Consider the following 21810-nt stretch of genomic DNA (forward strand, 5'->3'; position numbering starts at 1 on the left):
AATATCTATTGACCTGAAGGTGGAAAAACAGATGTTGCCAAGGAACAAGAATGAACGCCACTCTCAGGCTTATACATACCACATACAAATGATCTTTTGTAAGCCTCCGGTATTTCAACATGATCGGGGTCAAGGGGAATATTTGGTCTATTTTATTAACTTTAAAATGGTAGCCTGCTTACAGGGAAGAGAGTATCTGGGATTTGGTCATCCAGTCCAATAGTTTATCAAGTGTTTGACGACGGAATACTTTCTGCAGATTGTCGATCATACTGATGGGGAAGATAAATACACTGCAAATTCATATCACCCTTCTCAAAAAATGGGAATGATTCTTGCTGTAAAATACAAAAGATGATGGACGGAATGTAGCACAATGGCAAAACATTCACCCCCAGTCACAGATCTGGGTTTAATCCATCGTTATTTTGCTCACTAAGCCACCAGAGTTCAGACATGGCCCTATGCAAATCAGTCTTGACCCTGTGCCTCATGGGAACAGTCCAGCTGAAATGCCAAGCCATGTCTTCCCTGGACCAGAATCAAGCATCCTAGGACCGGTTTCTGGCTATCAGCCGTCCTCAGCCAGGATAGCTTGACTCCAGTGGCTTAGTGTGCATGGGACCCACATCTGGGCATACCCTTCCCACATAGGGTGAACAGCAAAACACACAAGATGATGGACGGAATGTTGCACAAAGGCAAAACATTCACCCCTAGTCACAGATCTGGGTTTAATCCATCGTTATTTTGCTCACCAAGCCACCCCAGTTCAGACATGGCCTTATGCAAATCAGTCTTGACCCTGTGCCTCATGGGAACAGTCCAGCCCGAACTGCCAATCCATGTCTTCCCTGGACCAGAATCAAGCATCCTAGAACCGGTTTCTGGCTATCAGCCGTCTTCAGCCAGGATAGCTTGACTCCAGTGGCTTAGTGAGCATGGGACCCACATCTGGCATACCCTTCTCACATAGGGTATACAGCAAAACACACAAGATGATGGACGGAATGTTGCACAATGGCAAACCATTCACCCCCAGTCACAGTACTGAAACTACCCTTCTGGCCGTGACGGACTCCTTGAGGATGACCATGGACGCAGGAGGCTCGGCAATCCTGGTCCTGCTCGACCTCTCCGCTGCTTTTGATACCATCTCCCACACGAGGCTCGTGGAGAGGTTGAGTTCGGCTGGTATCCAGGGACTAGCCCTCAAGTGGCTGCAGAGCTTTCTGCACATCTATATGGCACCTTTGGCTAAGGTGGTGGAAGCCCTGGGGTTTGAAACGCTGTCTTACGCCGACGACACCCAACTGGTGTTTAAATGTGGACCAGATAGAGAGGCCGATAGATGCCGCTTCTGTACAGGAATGCTGGAGATCTCCAACTGGATGGAAAAAAACTGTCTTCAGCTCAATCCAAGTAAGACAGGAGTGATGTTCCTGGGCAAGGCTGAAGAGGCTTGGTCCTCGGACTGGTGGCCCACCCAATTTGGCGTCCCTCCAGTGCCGGCACAAAGGGTGAACAATCTGGGCATTAAACTGGACCAGTCTCTTTCAATGCTAGACCATATTTCCTCTATAGCTGGGGCTTGCTATTTCAGACTAAAGCTGTTGCGGAAAATTCTTCCCTTTATTCCCATGACGCATCGAAGGACGCTCACCCAAGCAACAATCATTAGCCGGCTAGATTATGGCAATGCCCTGCTAGCCGAGGTCGGAGTATCTCATCTAAGAAAGATGCAGGTCATTCAGAACACTGCCGCCAGACTGGTTTTAAATAAACCAGCTGGAACACCATCACTGCCTCTGCTGAAATCCCTTCACTGGTTACCAATTAAACAAAGGTTCTTCTTTAAGGTCTGCTGTCTGACCTTCTCTGCGCTTCAGGGCTTAGGTCCAGTGTATTTGCAAAAGAAAGTGGAGAGATACCGACCCACCCGTGCTCTGAGATCTCACTCGCTGCATTTGCTTCAAGTGCCACGCATTAAGCGTAGCAGGTCAGGGGGCAGGGCCTTTTCCTATTTAGCTCCCAAATATTGGAATAGTTTGCCTGTGGCCCTGCGAGGAATTCCATCTTACTATGTCTTTAGGAAACACCTTAAAGCCCATCTGAACTAGCTTTCCCATTATTGCTCCTGTTTTACTTCGCTCTCTAGGTATGACTGAGGTAAGCGCTGAGATGCCCCCCGGTGATTCATGCGCGATATAAGTATCCATAACATAACATAACATAACACAGATCTGGGTTTAATCCATCGTTATTTTGCTCACCTAGCCACCCCAGTTCAGACATGGCCATATGCAACTCAGTCTTGACCCTGTGCCTCATGGGAACAGTCCAGCCCGAACTGCCAAGCCAAGTCTTGCCTGGACCGGAATCAAGCATCCTAGGACCGGTTTCTGGCTATCAGTCGTCTTCAGCCAGGATGGCTTGACTCCAGTGGCTTAGTGAGCACGGGACCCAAGTCTGGGCATACCCTTCCCACATATGGTGAACAGCAAAACACACAAGATGATGGACGGAATGTTGCACAATGGCAAACCATTCACCCCAGTCACAGATCTGGGTTTAATCCATCGTTATTTTGCACACCAAGCCACCGCAGTTCAAACATGGCCATATGCAAATCAGTCTTGACCCTGTGCCTCATGGGAACAGTCCAGCCCGAACTGCCAAGCCAAGTCTTGCCTGGACTGGAATCCAGCATCCTAGGACCGGTTTCTGGCTATCAGTCGTCTTCAGCCAGGATGGCTTGGCTCCAGTGGCTTAGTGAGCACGGGACACACGTCTGGGCATACCCTTCCCACATAGGGTGAACAGCAAAACAGACAAGATGATTGACGGAATGTTGCACAATGGCAAAACATTCACCCCCAGTCAGAGATCTGGGTTTAATCCATCGTTATATTGCTCACCAAGCCACCCCAGTTCAGACATGGCCATATGCAAATCAGTCTTGTCCCTGTGCCTCATGGGAACAGTCCAGGACAAACTGCCAAGCCAAGTCTTGCCTGGACCTGAATCAAGCATCCTAGGACCGGTTTCTGGCTATCAGCCATCTTCAGCCAGGATAGCTTGTGTTTTACTGTTCACCCTATGTGGGAAGAGTATGCCCAGACGTGGGTCCTGTGCTCACTAAGCCACTGGAGTCAAGCTATCCTGGCTGAAGACGGCTGATAGCCAGAAACCGGTCCTAGGATGCTTGATTCCGGTCCAGGCAAGACTTGGCTCGGCAGTTCGGGCTGGACTGTTCCCATGAGGCACATGGTCAAGACTGATTTGCATATGACCATGTCTGAACTGGGGTGGCTTGGTGAGCAAAATAACAATGGATTAAACCCAAATCTGTGACTGGGGGTGAATGTTTTGCCATTGTGCAACATTCCGTCCATCATCTTGTGTGTTTTAATGATTCCTGCTGCACACCTGGAGTCGAGAAGGATATGCCCTTGACATAATCCTGTTGGACAGATTAATAATATAGGGGCACCATACTGCAATCTAAGAGTTTACAGGTTCCCAAGAACCTTTATTGGGCCCAGGTGCTTTCCTGGGTTGTAGAAATGTTGTGGCTCTGACTGTCTCTTCCAGAAAAAAAAAGGATGTTGTGATCTACGGGTCGAATTTTATTTTGAGAATGAGTGTCCTCTAGAGCAGTGGTGTCAGCCACTGGTGGTATCCACGTGATAGACTCATGGTCAGAATATAAATCAGCAAAGTGTTTTCCCTATCCATGTGGTTGTATAAAATACTTGAGTGGGCTAGGAATTATAACGCTGCCATGGGTTATGATGTGCCAAAGAGTAAATGTGTCTTTTCTTTTCAATGCTTCCAGAAGGTCAGATCAAATTAGATCTAGCCAATTATGCCTGGAAATGGACACTGTTTGTATCTAGATCTAGCCTCTCTAATCCCCTCTCGTCGTAAGATTTAATGGCCGTGAATGATAAGGAACTTGATCAAGACCACATGTTATTCTTGGCTATTGTGGACTTAGGTGGTTAAACCCTCGCTGTGCACAGATTTGTTTTAAGCCTTAAACTTAATAGTGTTCGAAGAATGGGCTCTCATTGTACGGTGTTCAGCAATGGTGCCTACGAGGGTGCTAAATAGATCATAGATTTGTGTAAGAATGTTTGGATTTGAATATCAGATTTTGCTATTTCAGTGATTTTTTGTTCTTCCCAAGGGTTAAGCGTATTCTGGAATACTTAAGTTCAGCGGCTGTCCATCACCAATTTTTAATTGCTCAGTTTAGGGTTATTTTAACCCAAATTAGAATTCCGCCTGAAGTACGACCCGCTCTGCATGGGGATTCTTCATAGCTGTAATTTGTGTAACCCAATCCAAATAGCAGTTCTAGGCACCAACTTTTCTGCAACAATATTATGTTAAATAGGTCTGTAAAGTTGCCCATTAAGGGAAAATTAATTTTAACTTGTAAACCTGCCACATCCCATTGCAACAACTGTAAGGTTTCAAAATCCCCATTACGATTGGCCGTTGGATCCCTACTGCTGAACTAAGGTTACATGGGTCATGGAGTGGTTGTGCTCGGAGCCTTTTTCTAATATGTTACTTTCTTCTGGATAGTTGGCATTATCGGAAGGGGAGTGTTTGACACAGAGTTAAGAGGGTGGTTTTGGCTACAAATAGGGACATGCTAACCCGGCAAATAGTGCTCTGTATCCACCTCTAAGCCGGAATTGGGTAGTCAATCTACTTCTGCTAGTGATTGGGCAAGTGGGCTTTTTGGGAAATGCACCCTCTGCTTCCCGTTGTGACATGACCATAGAATGGCCCTAGTGGATACTCCCTGCTGGATTTGACTATTTTGACAAGTGTTCATCCTGTTTGAAACTTCATCTACTGGAAATGTTATATTTCTTTTAAACTGTATGTATGCTTGAGTCTGAGCTCGAGTGTTTTTACTTATTTTTACATCCTTTCAGCATTGAAAACGGGTAATTCTAGGCTGGTATGTACCTTTGCTTGGCTTCATTAGGAAAGTGCTGCTTGAACCTTGTGGCCCAGGGAGTTATCTGTCACATGTGTTGGCACATACATATTAGTAAGGGTGATTCACTGCGAAAAGCCAAAAGTGATTGATTGCATTAATCTTAACCACAGCTAATTACTCTGGGCAGCATAAGAAGGGCTCTTTTTCACTATTTGCTGCTAGAGATGGGCACCAGCCACGAGTGAGTTAGCCTTGGCCTTCCCAAAAAGAACAGCCCACCCAGAACAACAGTGGGCAACATTAATGAAGTAATTCTCTCAATCATCTTTTGATTTTCTCTGTGGGATGGGTGGGCCCTGACCATGGTCTGTAGCTTAATGTGCCAGAGAACTCTGCCTGACAAAAATAGACTGGAATAAGTGCCAGAGATCAGTGGCTCAAATAAATACAAGGATTCCATTCCTCACTTCTTGTTTTTCTCAAGAGGTCTTCCAGCCGCCAAGGTGTCTCTGTCCAAGTAGACTTAGGCCATGATATCCGTGGCTGTAAAGAGTGATTACAGTCACCTACAATTCTGAAAAAGAGTTGGATAATTGAGGTAAATAACATTTTCTACCATTGTTTCCCATACAGTGTAGATATCCTGCAGCATTCAAGGGGTACCTTCCAGCAACTACTGTTTACTAGCCAATTGTGAAGAGCGGAAGCTTAATTCGGGATTCATAAAGTGCCCTTTAGTGTATACCATTGGCTTTTAATTCAGGTTGAACTTTAAGGGCATTCCTACCTCCTGGGGAACCCCTTGACTTTCATATAATTTCAATCTGGCCCTATGGAGGGCTCTCAGTCTTTTTGTCAGAGCCAAATCCAGTATGCATGAATCCTTAGATGGGTAAAAGGCGTCCATCTATCTGCACGTTTTTCATCAACTTCCTCCAAGTTCCTTTGGTCTACTTCAAAGTATTTTTCTCAATCTGGGATTCATCCATCCTAGGGCATTTTCCTATTGAGGTTAGGAGAGACTACTCTTTAGATGGAATGATAGAGCTACACGATTCCCACATGGATAGTTTGCATCTCTTTCCACCCTTACTACATTTCTAGAGATGTCATTCCTTTTTAGCCAGAGAATGGCAGAGTTAAGGTAGCTCAGAGGTGGGAAGAGGTATCCTGATCTCTATACCAAAATGTCTCTTTTTTTCTTCCAAGTAACTTTATTGGTTTTTAATTTTTGTATACATTGAAAGCACGGATGCAAACGTATACTAGAGGTAGGTGGTGCAATAGTTGTATAACAAGTGCCAAGCAAGCAATAGCATTAGGCCAGAGACAAGTCCTACTCTAGCAGTGACATTCTGAAAGCTGCTCAATTGATATTGCAACTCTTGTTGATGGCTTGCCTCGATAATGTATTATCTGAGGTTTCCAACTATGGAGTACTCTAGAGTTGGCAATTAATTTGAAGCTTGCAAAAAGAAGAGGAAAACAGTGAGGGAGCTTGGGAGGAGGGGCAAGTTGTGCCTTTGTCTATGATGTTCTATATAGAGCTATCGCTTGCAGCCAAGGATAATGGTCTGCTGTGTAGGGAACTGAGCGGCCCAGGAAGGGGCTGGCATATTGTGCAGATTCCTACAATGATAAAAAAAAAGACAGAGGGGTCTCATGATGGCCACTGGTGATCCAGAGCAGATTATACCAACATTTCTCTTAAGCACATTAGCACATTAGTTTCAGGCAAACTTTCCAGATTTATAACAGTTGAAAATAAATGGGGCTCGTCAATGTAGACAGCATATTTGATTGATGAAATACTATAGCTATAGGGTTGCTAGAATGAGAATGCAAGAGGACAGGACATCTCTAAACTGCTCAGGAGCGTCCTTCGCGATCCAAAACACAGAAACCTGTCTGTACACATGTAATACATTAGTTTGCAGTCTGCTCAACTACATTTCAAAGACTCTAACTTACTGATCAGTACCCATTGCTCTCTTCAGCCACTCTAATTCCTTCCCCTTCTTGCTGCTTATCATTTCTGCTGCATCCACTGTCTTACTCCCCCCCCCCATTATATATGCTTATTAGCTAGTCTTTCACTCTACTGTGTGCCTTCTAAGCCCTAACAAAATTCTCATTCCCATCTGTCTTCTCTCACAAAATTCTGTGTCTCACCTCTGCTCACAGTTGCCTCACATGTAATATTTGATCTCCTTTCACCATTAGGCCTTCCTCTTACCCACTGTACTCCCTCTCTCTATTTGTAAAATAACAGTTGCGATCCTTATGCAAAAATAGGAGGCCTTAAGAATCAATACCATTTAGAATATAACATTTCCCAACTATCCTGAGGGAAAGTTTGAGCACTATCAAAAACTTGGAGGGGAAGATAATGCATCATGTTCTTTGGGTTTTTCTAATGCAACTCAGCAGTTCTAACAAAGCTTCAAACTAATGTATAAAGACTACATCTCACAGGCACAAAGAAAATTAGTAAACCAAGCAAACATCTCATCACAGTCCATAACATTTAGGACATAACCCTCATGAACCCCCCCCCCCTCCCACTCCCCCCACCCCATTCCCCCCCGCCCCACTTTCTCTGTTTTATAGCTGCTCAGCAACAAAAGTACTATTGTTCTCGGTTTGGTATGGAAGTGTGAGATAGTGATTTGCTCTGTGTCTTTCTGACTTCTGTAGTGAGGGTTTAATTCAGGGTACTGGCACAAGTGTTGGTCTCTCTTTTTGAGCTTCTGCTGTGCAAGTAATCCATAGTGCGCCTGATGCACATTCTGGTTGTGTGGATAGAGCAACCAGCAATCTTTTTTTCAACGTTTTTGAGTGTGTCACAGCATTTATGCAGTGCTGCCCCTTGTCTAATGCTGATTCTGGCTGTTCTTGTTTTCCACAGCTCTTGTCTTCTCTTCCCTGATCACTCCACCTCCCTACCAATCACTGTAGCAAAAGAAAGCTGCTCAGGCCTAAATGTTTGTATACAGGGGGCTTGTTTCAGGAGGGGAATGGGGGAAAGGATCTCGTATTAGCAAAATATTCTTCTAAATCCTCATTGGGCTGTCTCTCTTGGTAGATCATGGCCATGTGACTCAGTCACATGGACATGATTTTTTCCAAGTTATATGCTTTATTGAACAACTCTAATTATGTTGCATTCTCTCCCAGTGACCCTTGAGCACCAAACACCATGTCTGTTCTAGAATCATTGATCACTTTTCGTTATAGGAAAGCTACAGAATGTACCTACAGCCTTGCCCAGAAAGTCTTTAGTCTCAGATAGAGTTGTGCTCCTGAGGCGGAAGCCGGGAGCGAGGCACCTCTTTTAAAATTTCATTGTCACTGATTTACTTGTGCTATTTTAAAATTTCAGACTGTCACAGATTACTTGTGTACTTTTAATTCACTCACTTGGAAGCAGCAGTTAGTCACAGCGGAGCCAGCGCTGACGCTGCACGGCAAACTCCATTACTCCTTCGCGCCCTCGCCACGAGCAGAGGCCACGCCCCCAAGCCGACTCCACCCCCACGCAGTGGTATAAACCATGTGCATATTCCGGTCGCGCAGCGGGCGAGCGCAGCGGGCGCGACGTTTGCGCGCCGAAGGCGCGCCTAAGTGAAGCCCGTCTGCGCCCGTCCGCGACCGACCGGGACTAGGGGCTACACCCCCTATTGGTTCTACCCCAACTCTGCCCATTCCTATCCGTTACTCGCGCAGTGAGCTGCTAGCCATTAACAAAGTCAATACGAATACAAAAACTCATCTGTGCACCCAAAAGCGGCCCTGGCTCATTCTATGGACCCATTTCCTGCCTCGCCTGCCATTGGTCTAGCGTGGGTCAAATTCCAACAGACCATTACACAATCATCGGGAAAAACCAAAACCTTCTGGCACTGAAATGTCTTTATTTTAATGCCAGATCCCTACCTAAACATGCCCTGGACATCTGTGATCTACTGATATCAAAGGCCCCAGACCTGGTTTTCATTACCGAAACCTGGCTATCTGAAACCAGTGCTCCAGACCTAGCAAATGCCCTTCCTCCTAATTACAAAATTATTACACAAGACAGACCGGGCAAAAAAAAAGGTGGCGGAGTCGCTGTGATCTTTAGGAATCACCTAACGTGCCTCGCCGAACCCACAACTGTCTATTCTGAACATCAGACCCTACCTTTCAAAGTACTTTTTGAAGGCCTCACCATCATAGCCGGAGCGGTCATATATAACTCCCCAGGGCAACAAGCTAGCTTAAGCGCCAAATTACTGAACCAACTGCTACCACTCGGTCTGAAGAACAAAAACTATATGGTAGGTGGGGATTTTAACATCCATTATGAAAAAGCGGACGCCCCTGGATCTTCCCATTTGGAATACGACATGGGAATTTTACAACTGAAGCAGTGGATAGTGGGCCCCACACACTCAGCTGGCCATACCTTAGACCTACTATTCACCAACATTGAGTCGACCGATATTAAAGAAATCCTACCCTTATCTTGGTCCGACCACTCCATGGTATCCTTCTCATTTAAACTCCCCGGTAAACCTTTGAAGCCTAGAACTACCCTGCCCATGGCCAGCAGAGCCTGGAGACTAATTAATGAATCAAACTTTCAAAACTATTTTCTTGAGACAGCCACTACACCGGCGGATGATTCTCCCGTCTGTGAAGACGCCGCCCTATTAGAGGCCGGAATCCGCAAACGCTAGACAAACTAGCCCCCATGCGGGAATCGAGGAAAAAAACCACAAACGAGAAATGGTACACCCCTCACCTCAAAAAACTTAAAAAGGAATGCCAAAAAAATGAACATCTTTGGAGACAGATGAAAGATAGTGAAGCGAGAGCAAACTATATTACCAAACGGAAACAATACATCTCGGCCATTAAAGATGCAAAAAAGGAGTACTTTACTCAACGCATTCATGAAAACAGCAACTCTGCAAAAGAACTGTTCAGAATAGTGAAGGAGCTTAGTAAACCATCCAGCACCTCACAAACCCTCACCCCCTCAACCGAGGCTTGCGAGCGCATCAGCACTTTCTTTTCTGATAAAATTAATAGAATATACTCCACCTTCACTCCCCTAAACACCCCTAGCAAGCCGGACAACCCTGGCGAGCAAATAATGACATCAGAGAGACGCAACACACCTTGTCTAACTAGTTTTCAACTACTCTCTGAGGAGGAGGTATTAGCGCTACTGAGCACTGTCAAATCCGGATCCCCCTCGGACCCCTGCCCCCACTTCGTGTTTTCCAAAATCGCACCCACACTCTTCCCCCTTGTCACCCAACTCTTCAACAAGTCATTAACCACCGCAACCTCCCCCGAGGCCTGGAAACACGCCTCCGTGACCCCCCTCTTGAAGAAAGCAGGATCCGACATTTCTAATCCAGAGAACTACAGACCTATCTCCCAGCTTCCCTATCTCTCCAAAGCCTTGGAGAAGTCGGTCAATATACAACTGACCCGGTATCTGGAAGATAACTCTCTCCTGGATCCATCTCAAACCGGCTTTAGAGCTAACAATAGCACCGAGGCAACGTTGCTGGCAGTGTCGGACAGTATCAGATGCTCCACTGATCAAGGGGGATCGGTGGCACTGATATTGCTTGACCTGTCAGCGGCGTTTGATACAGTTTCCCACGACTGCCTGCTAAACACACTCCTGAGTAAAGGAGTGCAATCAACAGCACTGAATTGGATTCGATCCTTCCTGAGCAATCGTACCCAGGCAGTGCATATGGGTCAGTTCCACTCAAAACCCAACACCATCGGCTGTGGGGTCCCCCAGGGGGCCTCATTAAGCCCCACTCTTTTCAATGTCTATATTTCATCACTGGCCGACATTGGAAGGAAGTGGGGCATCGGCATATGCTCTTATGCTGATGATACACAGCTGATGGTGGCAATGGATGAAGGGCCTGAGACAACAAAGAAAAAGCTTCACGACTGTCTCTCCGAGATGGCCCAATGGATGCACAACCAATGCCTAAAATTAAATGCCGGCAAATCAGAGATTCGATTGCTCGGGGGAGCTAAATTCATATGGGACGCCACATGGTGGCCACCCACACTAGGACTGGCCCCCACTCCAAAACAACACGCGAGAAACTTGGGGATCATCATGGACGACGCCCTGTCCATGAAGGACCACGTCCGTTCACTCTGGGGCAAGGGTTTTGCCATACTCAAACTTCTCTCAAAGATATTCCCCTGGATACCCCTGGATTGCAGACGCTCAGTCGCCCAAGCCCTACTGGTTAGCCGCCTGGACTATGGCAACGCAGTATTCGAAGGGATGAACGAACAACTCTTCTCCCGCCTTCAGGTCTTGCAAAACCAGGCGGCCAAACTGGTCTGTAATAAAGGTAAGCGAGACTCGGCATCAGAATGCCTAAAGAAACTTCATTGGCTACCGATGCGCCAGAGCGCTACCTTTAAACTATTAAGTCACACGCACAGAGCTCTTCACAAAACTGGCCCCACAATCCTCGAAGGGAGGGTCGATTTCTACGTTCCCAATAGGAATCTACGATCAAATCAATTAGCTCTGGCCAAACCTAAACGTATTTACAAAGTCAGAACAGGTGGCCGCGCTTTTTACTACCTGGCAGCCAGAAGATGGAATGACCTACCCTCTGACCTTAGACACACCACAAACTATCTTCAGTTTCGACAAAAACTGAAAACCCACCTTTTCCCTAAAACATAACCCTTCTCTAAAACATAACACCCCAGCAATGCCTCAGTAGTCTCTTAGTTCATAGCGCCGTGATATCCTTTGGGATGAGTGTCGCGCTTTATAAATACCGAAATAAATAAATAAGATATGTAAGGTCCTCATGAGGCATCCCTTGCAGTTCACTTCTTAGTGCAATTAAAGAGGTTGCCCTATCTACCAGAGAGCTAGAAGGCAAGTATTGCATATGAAAACATAATCTTCAGATTGGCAGATAAAAGCAGTGGTTGGTATGTACTTGGGTAGATTGAATTAACAATCTAAATGATTCAAATGCATAATGTACTCATTATTTTTGACTAAACATCCTGGCTCTTTAATTTTGAGATTCTAATGTATAACAGTATTAACTAAACATCAGTTTAGCTGGAAATAAATGCACGTAAGGTTTACATGTAGATACTTGATTGCAAGTCGCTTTATACTTGATTTCGGTCTCTTGTGTCAAAACCGCTCTGTGGTGATGGTACATTACTTTAACTAGCATTCATGGGAATTATATTACTGATTAGAGCTGACTTTAGGGGTTTAATCAGAGGGGAATTTATCACTTTTCCTGTGTGTTACCAGGGTCAGGGGTTCTGATCGCCTTAAAAAACCCTCCTTCGTGACTTAACTGTGTGTGTGGTATATCTTGGTTCTCCGCAGGAATGGTTACGTGAAAAACATCATTGGGTCTTGGTTATGCTTTCCTCCATCTGGAGGAGGACCAACTGGTATTTATAGTACTGATTAGAGAACGTGAAAGTAAGAGTGCAGTGTCATTAAAATTACCTCCATCTGTCGATTCAATTTTTATTATATCGAAGATGGGGTAAAAGTAAAAACAAGGTGATGGTGCGGTGCTAGAAGGGCTACTGATCTATCACACCTGTTTGTGACTAGTCGACGTGTATCATCCCATGTGTGCCCAGTAGGTTCTGGGGGCTTTCTTCAGGACCAAAAGATCGCACGTCGTCTAGTCGTAAAGTGCAGAGGTAAGTAGTGCACTTACCCTTCTTCTTAAGTGAGCTGGTTCGCACACTTACGAGTTGTAGATGTGACTGTGTCTACAACTGAAATAAAAAAAGACCATAAAGAGAAAACATAGCAGTACATACCAGTCTCATTAAGGCTATTGTGTTGAAGTTATTGCTTGAGGTTCAATTTTTTTTAACTTATTGTTACTGGGAAGAGAATTCACGGAAAAACAAGTAGAACCATACATCAAATGTAGTTCTGGTGGACAGATTGTCTGTACGATAAAGAAGTGTATAATGACATGATAATAGATCATGCTTTCTCCTAAGATGCGTGCGACTGTGTTGTGGGGCAATGCCTGCTTTGGGCCAGAGTATGCTGACCCCCTTAGCGGTACTCAATGCAGCGCGTTGGTGAATTGTTGTGTAAGCGCATTGCCCAATTTCAAACTGAAAAATTTCGCAGCAATATTGTTAAACATCAGGGTGTGCTAAACAACTATGTGGTACTTTGTGCATCGCATTGGTGCGATATTGTGTGCACCAATGCACCAACGCACCAACCGTGCAAACTAGCAACTGCTTTACATAAAAAAGGGCACTTCTTTACCCGCCCCCGCCACCGGGGCACGGTAGACGGCTCCAGCACAAGATGCTAATAGGACTCACAAGGTATGTCATGCCGCGTGGCCCTGCATACTGCCAGAACACCGTGAGGAAATGAGTAACCTCTAGCATACTCTCTCTTCTACAGAGAGTCCGATCGCTGTCCTCCGACGGAGGCCATCTTCCCTCCAAGTAAGGTCAAATCTGATTTACTCAATGTCTACTCGACCGTGAGACTGCGTAAGTGGCAACCGCACCACAATTGTTTGGCACTCACCTTAACCAATACTACTTAAACAAACCACCCTGTGAGTGTTTTCAAGCACGCCCGCATTTTTCATACAGACCTGGCCCCCGTGCTAATGCGTCAAACTATCAGTAGCCGTCTCAATCGTGCTGGCTACATTAAGGCAACCTAAGATCCCCTGGGATCCAGCATGCTGCTATAGACTGGGCGTCACTGACAGCCGCCACTGCACATTTGCCAGTTAAGCAACCACTTGTATTAACAAGCTCACGACTTATTGAAACAACATTTGAGCTGACAACATTGAATAAAACGCCTACACAATATCGCACCAATGCGCTGCACATAGTACCACATAGTTGTTTAGCATACCCTGACAATTAACAATAATACCCCACATTTTTTGCTTTTAAATTGTTCAATGCGCTCACACAGCAACGTACCAATTCTCTGCATAGAGTACCGCTAAGGTGATCAGCATACTCTGGTCCAAAGCAGGCATTACATTTCCCCACAACACAGTCGCACGCAACAAATGAGAAAGCATGATCTACTATTATGTCACTATACACTTCTTTATTGTACAGACAATCTATCCACCAGAACTATATTTGATGTATGTTTCTACTTATTTTTCTGTGGATTCTCTAACAATAAGTAACTTCAAAAATGTAACCTCAAACATCCCTTTTGACAAATAACTGCGAACACAAAAGCCCTAATAAGACTGTTATGTACTGCTATGTTTTGTATTCCTGGTCTTTTTTTTATTTCACTTGTAGACACAGTCACAACTACAACTCGGAAATGTGCGAGCCAGCTCACTTAAGAGGAAGGGTAAGTGCACTACTTACCGCTGCACGTTATGACAAGATGACGTGTGATCTTTTGGTCCTGAAGAAAGCCCCCAGACACTACTGGGCACACATGGGATGAAACATGTCATCCCGTAACAAACCGGTGCAATAGTCCAGTAGCCGTTCTAGCTCCGCACCATCAACTTGTTTTTACCTTTACCCCATCTTCGACATAATAGAAATTAGATGGACAGATGGAGGTAATTTTAATGACACTGCACCCTTACTTTCTCGTTCTCTAATCACTACTGTAAATACCAGTTGGTCCTCCTCCAGGTGGAGGAAAGCATAACCGTGACCTGATGATGATGCTTTTCACGTAACCATTCCTGCGGAGAACCAAGATATACCACACACACTGTTAATTTGTGAATGAGGTTTTTTTAAGGAGATCAGAATCTCTGACCCTGGTAACACACAAGGCAAGTGATTCATTCCCCCATGATTATACCTCTATTGGTCGGAAGCCAAATGAATCGTAGCTTCTCTCGCCCTCATTTCTGATTACGAGATTAGTTTACTTTATTCATTTGATAAGTACAAATATTTCTTGGTATATCTCGATGCAGATCCTTGATACATTACTATATTGCAGCATTGGAATAGAAGTGGAACAGTATGCATTCCATCCTGTAAGGTGCGCCGATCCTGTGCAAGATCAGTGTGCTGGATAGCCAGCATTGAATATTTTGCCACCGTTTTGAGAGCCTTTCACCAGCTACTTGTTGTGGCAAACTGAATTCAAAATTGCCTGTTATGCTCACAGACCTGTATTTCAACAAACGCCATCTTAGAATACTCTAAAGAAAATTCAGCATGAAGAAATGAAGCAAATCATTTTTTTGCTAAGATACTTTGATCAAATATTTAAGTTCTATTATTGCTCTTCTCTTCAAAGTTACATCCCCAAAGAAATGAAAGGCTATGACTCTTGGCAGCACTTTCAGGGGATGCCCTTTCTTTAAGAGAGGATATAAAAACAATAGTTCTACCATTTTTTGCAAAACTATATTTGATACTTTTGTTTAGAGCTAGTTGTGCTTATAGACCAGTTTATACAGATTAGTATTCTACTGAGTGAGGCTGATACTGTTCCAGTTAGGAAATTATTTATTTTCTGGTATAAAGATGTTAGTTGATACAGTACCGGTAATGTAACATTATCTTTGCAATATCACTTCACTGTATTGATCATACTCCTTTCTCCCTGCTTTTCCAAGTCCCGCAGAAGCAGACTGTCCCTGTGGCTCCGAGAACGCGCCTTCCCCAAGATGATCTAGTGAAAGAAATGATTCGTTCCCAGAATGCATTATCCTGGCCCAGCTACATTGCACAGGCTGAGCTGCCAATGTCCAGCTACAATACTCATACAGTACTACCAGCTTCTAATTATCTGACACAAGTCAAGTCCTCAAAGACCAACTATCCGACATCAACAGATGACCCCAGACCCAGTTACCTCACCCAGGTTCAACTACAAACAGAGTCTGCTATAGAAAGGCTTCAAGGTAAGCTCTGTTGTTCTAACTATTCCAGTCTCACACACCATAAGGCAATGCAATTTTTGTACAGTGTAGCTTGTTGAAGTAATGAAAATCTAGCTGGATGCTGTGGCTGTTGTGTTTTATGAGGAGCTACAAAGGAAGGGTATCCATTTTATTTAATGTAAAAAAAAATGCTTAAAGTATTAAAAAGCTACCATTTAATTGTGGGTCCTGCCCTCTCTTTTCTGTCATATTGATTCCCTTTTCGTTTTGTCTAGAACATCTCACTTGTAGGATCCCATTAGGCTCCTCTCCTAGTCTATTAGCCCTGCTATTTTTTAAACATATGTGTGTCCTAGTCCAATTCTCATTTCTTTTTTTGCTGTAAAAATTGTGGACCAATGGATGATGCTCCTGTGTTATTGTGCATAGACGAGGGAAATATTGCTTTTTCATTTTTTTTCATCTTGGTAAGAAAAACAACTTAATGAAACTTGTGCCAGTGAACCCATTTCTGAAATGTTCAAATTGAATGTCAATTGTTTTTATATCAAAATGATTTCCCCAAGGATCAAACATGTTTGATTCTGTCCCTATTTGTTGCCCATTTTGCCACCAATTTCATTCTCATCCTACTCTTCTCCATCAAGCCCTTATCTTTTCTTCTTACCCTTTTTGTTTCAGTTCACCAAATCCTTCTTTATTATTCCCTGGCACCTCCCAAAACCTATTTGTGTCACCTCATTGTCCTGCTCTACCCCAGCTCTTGTTATGTTTACTCTTTACTTTTTAGCTGTGCTTTGGGGCATTCTCTATGCTCCTTCTTTATTCCTGCTTTCTTTTCAGGGCCACAATTGTAGGAATATGAAACCCATTACTTGCCTTTCTTTTTACCTCCTTACTCTACTTTTAAAAATAAACTGCAGAAGCTTTACTTTCTTAGATAGCTAGGAGTTGTAGGTAACTTCTGTGTTTTTTTTGTTTTTTTGTTTTGTTTTTTGCAGTGTGTGAATTCAGTAACCCGTCTGTGATGGTTTTAGGATTTCAAGATCACACGCTATTCAAATCCAGGGACTTTTTCCCTAGCTTAATCGATTTCAAGATGGGTTACAACATAGAACAGTTCCCTTTGCTGATTATTGAATAAAGTGGAAATTCCAGCCTCAATTGGACGTCTATATCACCTAAAATACTCATGAGCGACACAGCAGTTATTCTCAGTGGACTTTTTGTACATTTCTTGCCTCCCGACATAAGTTTCCAGTTAGAACCCACATAACCTTTCAGTTTAAGAATTAACTGTGGCTTTCCTGATGAAGGCGCTGTAGTCACTGAAACACATGTAGAAACGACACAACAGGATCCATCCATGATCAAAGCCACTAGCTTGTCTCCTATTTTTAGACATATATGTTATCCTAATATATTTGTGCTTGTGACGGAGTGGTTCCGTCACGGCCCCGCCCGCTCAATAGAACGCTTAGCGCAGGCGCGAAATCGCTGCCGCCAAGGCGTGGCGGCTGGCTGTGACGGAACCACTCCGTCATTAGCACAGCCCGTCCGTGGCTGGTGACAGAGTGGTTCCGTCACCAGCACAGAAGGGTTTAAAGCATTTATGATTGTTTGATGAAAACTTTATTGTGCAAATTATCCTTAGTGAAGATCTAGATGTCGCCTTCCTCGCGGAAACTTGGCTCAATGATCATTCAACACCCATCCTGACTTACTCTCCCCCCCCCCCGGTTACTCCATCATCACAAAAGACAGACCAATAGGAGGTGGATTAGCAATGATCTTTAAAAGTGAACTCCAGCTCTCCCTAGACAAAAACACAGACTTTGCAACCTTTGAATACTTAGGAGCGGAACTTAGGATCCAAGACGCTCCCCAATACATCTACACAACATCTATCACCCACCAGGTGAACCTCTTCGCTGGGGAACTATCTGAATTTCTTACTCAATTGTAACTTTCTAGCTCTAAAAATCTCTTCCTAGGAGACTTAAACCTTCACTGGAACGTGCATGAGGACCCTACTATCAAACTTTTCAATAACCTTCTTGAGATTAATGACCTCAAACAACAAAATACAGCTAAACAATAATGCCTCCTGGCAGAATTTCCACTCCGTTTCCGAACTAGAAGTCTTTAACATCCTGTCCAAATTAAAACCGTCCTCTCACACAAAAGGCCCCCTCTCGTCTAACCTTGTCCAAGACCTTAAGCATGTCATTGTCCCTTTTTTGACCAAAATCTCAACACCTCCCTTTCCTCGGGGTGCGTCCCTGTCTCTCTCAAACGCGGACAGGTCACGCCCATTCCTAAAAACCCTAAGGCTGACCCCAACAACCCTAATAACCTCCGCCCCATCTCAGACCTCCCAATTCTTTCAAAAGTCCTTGAAAAATGTGCCTTTCATCAAATGGATAAACACATTGACACTTACAACCTACTCGACCCTTTACAATCCGGCTTCCGTAAAGCCTGCAGCACTGAAACTGCATTGCTAAATATAGTTGATGACATCCGCCATGCCCTGTATAATGGTGAGACCTGCTGACTCATTCTCCTAGACCTCTCTTCGGCATTTGATACAGTTAACCATTTAACCTTACTCAATACACTTAATCTTCGTTTCGGTCTTAATGGCACTGTCCTCAACTGGTTCACCTACTATTTCCAACTCATAACCCAGCAAATCAAAATCCAAAACTGCCTCTCCAGCCCCACTCCTTTCTCCCTTGGTGTCCTCCAAGGATTTATCCTCTCTCCTGCTCTATTCAACTTATTTATGGAACCCCTTACCCTCATACTTAAACAAGCCGGTATTTACTAGCACCTGTATGCCGACCATACCCAACTGTACTATAAAATAAAATACCACTCAGATGTCCTACACCTTAACACTGCCCTGGCTAATATACAAACCTGGTTCTACTCAAATCATCTCAAACTGAACCCAAACAAAACTAAAATCATTCTTTTCTCTCCTAAAAACAACCCACTCCCCATCTAAACATGGATCTCTGACCTTAATGCCCTAAACTGTCCGCTCTCCTTATCCAAATCAGTAAAATCCCTTGACATCACCATTGACAGGAAGTGAACGCTCAATTCCCATGTAAAAGATTCAGCAAAAGGAGAACTTTTCATGCTCCAACATCTCAAAAAAATCAAACCTTTCATTCCACAGGAAGATTTCAAATCGGTTGTCCAATCTCAAGTCCTCTCGAAAATTGGATATGCAACACCCTGCTCTCCGGATCTCCCAAAGTCCACCTTGCCCCCCTCATATCTGTTCTCAACCTAGCGGCCAGGTTTACTACTGACTGCAAACGCTCTGACCACATTTCGCCTGCTCTTACGACCCTTAAATGACTTCCTATTGAAGGCAGATCCTCCTACAACATTGCCTGCATTACGTACAAAGCCCTTCATCAAAAGACCCCGCTCTACCTCTCAAACAAACTCAATAAAACAGGCAGTGCCAGACCGATGAGAAGCACCAACTCTCTCCTCCTCATCCTCTGTTAAAAAAGAAAGCCGCGCAATATTGCTCCTTCTCTGGTAAGGTTCCCAGCATCTGGAATGCCCTCCCTAAAGATCTGACTTCACCCTTCATACGTCAGTTTAAAAAAATACCTTAAAATGCACCTGCTCAACAAATATTGGGGTCCTTAATCCTTTCCATGACCATACCTGTTATACTCTTCCCCCCTTCTTGAAACCCTGTCGTCCCCCTCTCTTCACTCCTCCTGTGTCGACCCCAACTATTCAACACCTTCCCTACCCATCTTCACCTTTTCTTCCACCCTACCACCCCTTTCCGAACACTCCCCCCCCCCTTCTCTCACTCGCACAAACCTTCGTTATTCTCAAAAAATGAGTCTACCTCCTTTATACTGTGTAATAATTTGTAATTACACTATTCGCGTGTTGTTTTGTAAATTGCTACTTCTTTGCATTTAAATATTAAGTCAAGCTATATTACTCAATGTGGTTCTCAAAGTCCATCAGGTCTGAATGCTTCTTTTGGACACCACTGTTCTGTATTCCATGTTCTATTGTCATTCCAATGTAAAGCGCTCCGATACCCCCGGGTGGAGCAAGCGCTTTATAAAACCTTTTAAATAAAATTAAAATAAAATTGCAAAAGAGCTGTCAAAGTGGAATTACATGAATACACCACCATACATACACCTTTCTTCCTGCTGCAAAGCAGACAAGCATGCACCAAGGTGACACCTGCGTGGATGAGAAGTTTGTGTACAAAGGTTGTTGATAAGGCTGAACTTGAGGATGGCTAGTTATCAGAAAGAATATGCACGAGACACAATGACAAATTACGGAACAAGGCACAAATATTTGCGGTTTTTGATTGGGTAACTGATGCAAGCTGGAAATGTAAAAACAGGGTGTACAAGATGGTCGAGTCCAAAGGAAATGACAAAAAGTTGGGGGAAACGATGTGTGATTGGACGATAAAAAGTAGAGCACAAGGAAAATCACATTGTTCAATGCGCTAAAGCTGGTTGGATCAGGAGTGTGAAAGGAAGATTTCTGGGAACAGTCCCGGTGCTGAGAAGATGGACAATAAGAAAATGCGCATCAGGAGGAAACTTGTTTGGCACAAAGACTGTTTGCACATGAAAAATATCGAACTGTCATTCTTTTTTTTTTGTGTGAATTTTTTATTGTCAGCAGTGAAAGAAAAAACCCAAAACAACAGGTACATCCGCAGCATTAGTAGAGCACATACATGAATGGAAAATCATCGCAGAATTACCTACATCAACAATCTGTCAGTCCAAAAAAAAAAAACTTCCCATGTAAGTGCAATACATGTCAGCAATATAATAACAATCCAGAGCAAATGCAAAACGACGGATCTTAGCCCCATAACAAAGAGTAATAAAGAAAAACCCCCAATGCAACAGAAAAATAAATGATAACATAAAATTATAATTACAGAACATCCTCAATCACAATGCTTTGTCATGCACAGAGCGCAACCACAGTGCCAGTCGGTACACCCCGTGCTCTTGCGGCCATCACGCCGCCCCCTTCAAAGGACCCCCCAGTCACTAGCCTCCTATCTCGCACCTCGCTTCTCGCTAATGTTTCAGCCAATGCCCTCGTATGCATGTGCTAGCAGGTGCAGCCTCAGAGGTTCTGATATATCCCTCGGCCTTGACGACAGGGGCAGCTCCTCCACATAGACACTGAGGCTATCCCGACAATACACTAAATCGAGAAGCCAAGCCTTTAGGATAGGCCGTTTACCCCGTCCCCACGTGATTGCCACCCTCCGAGCAGCCATAAGTAGCGCCAGGCACACAAACATGCCATTCGCCCCCTTAACCGCATCGCTGCGGCGGTTTTTCCGCTGTGTGCGGCAATTTTCAAAAAGCCGCGTTACATGACGAGCTCAGTTCGTCATCAGCATACGAGCACCGTAGCTGATGACTAGCTGAGCTCGTCATCAGCAGCGAAGAGGTTAACATGTGTCACACAGCAGAGAAGACATACCAGCGCCGTACAGGGTAGATCCGCAGCGACCATTTCACGCAAGCTACTCATCACAGCAGTCCAAAAAGCAGCCACTTTCCGGCAATTCCATGCTAAGTGCAGAAAATCTGCATGATCTTGGCCGCACCTGTCACACCTCGCCGTGTCTCGCAACCCATATCTATACAATCGTGCTGGGGTTTAGTACACCTGATGCACATATTTAAAATGGATGATCTTGAGATTGCCATTCATACATAACCTGCCAGTCAGCCCACAGATAAACTTCCAATTATCTTCAGAAATGTCAACAGTCAAACACACATTCCACTTGGCCCAGCTCTTATCCTCGCCCAGTACTGTTTCATTTCTAATAAAATTATAGAGTTTGGAGATTAATCTTCTGTTATTAGGTACAGTGAGGACAGT

The 21810-nt window shown here is 44.3% G+C and overlaps 1 protein-coding gene across 2 annotated transcripts in view; it reads left to right on the top strand.

Annotated features, from left to right (window-relative positions):
- Positions 1 to 21810, top strand: part of ZC3H14 (zinc finger CCCH-type containing 14) — a 355429-nt gene that overhangs the window by 209028 nt on the left and 124591 nt on the right. For both annotated transcript variants that reach the window (XM_086937625.1, XM_086937624.1), the window contains exon 9: positions 15610 to 15897. In XM_086937625.1, the coding sequence (XP_086793751.1) occupies positions 15610 to 15897 (288 nt within the window). The remainder of the gene's footprint in view (positions 1 to 15609; positions 15898 to 21810) is intronic.

Source organism: Lissotriton vulgaris, chromosome 9 (assembly GCF_964263255.1).
Source record: "Lissotriton vulgaris chromosome 9, aLisVul1.2, whole genome shotgun sequence".
Lineage (NCBI taxonomy): Eukaryota > Metazoa > Chordata > Amphibia > Caudata > Salamandridae > Lissotriton > Lissotriton vulgaris.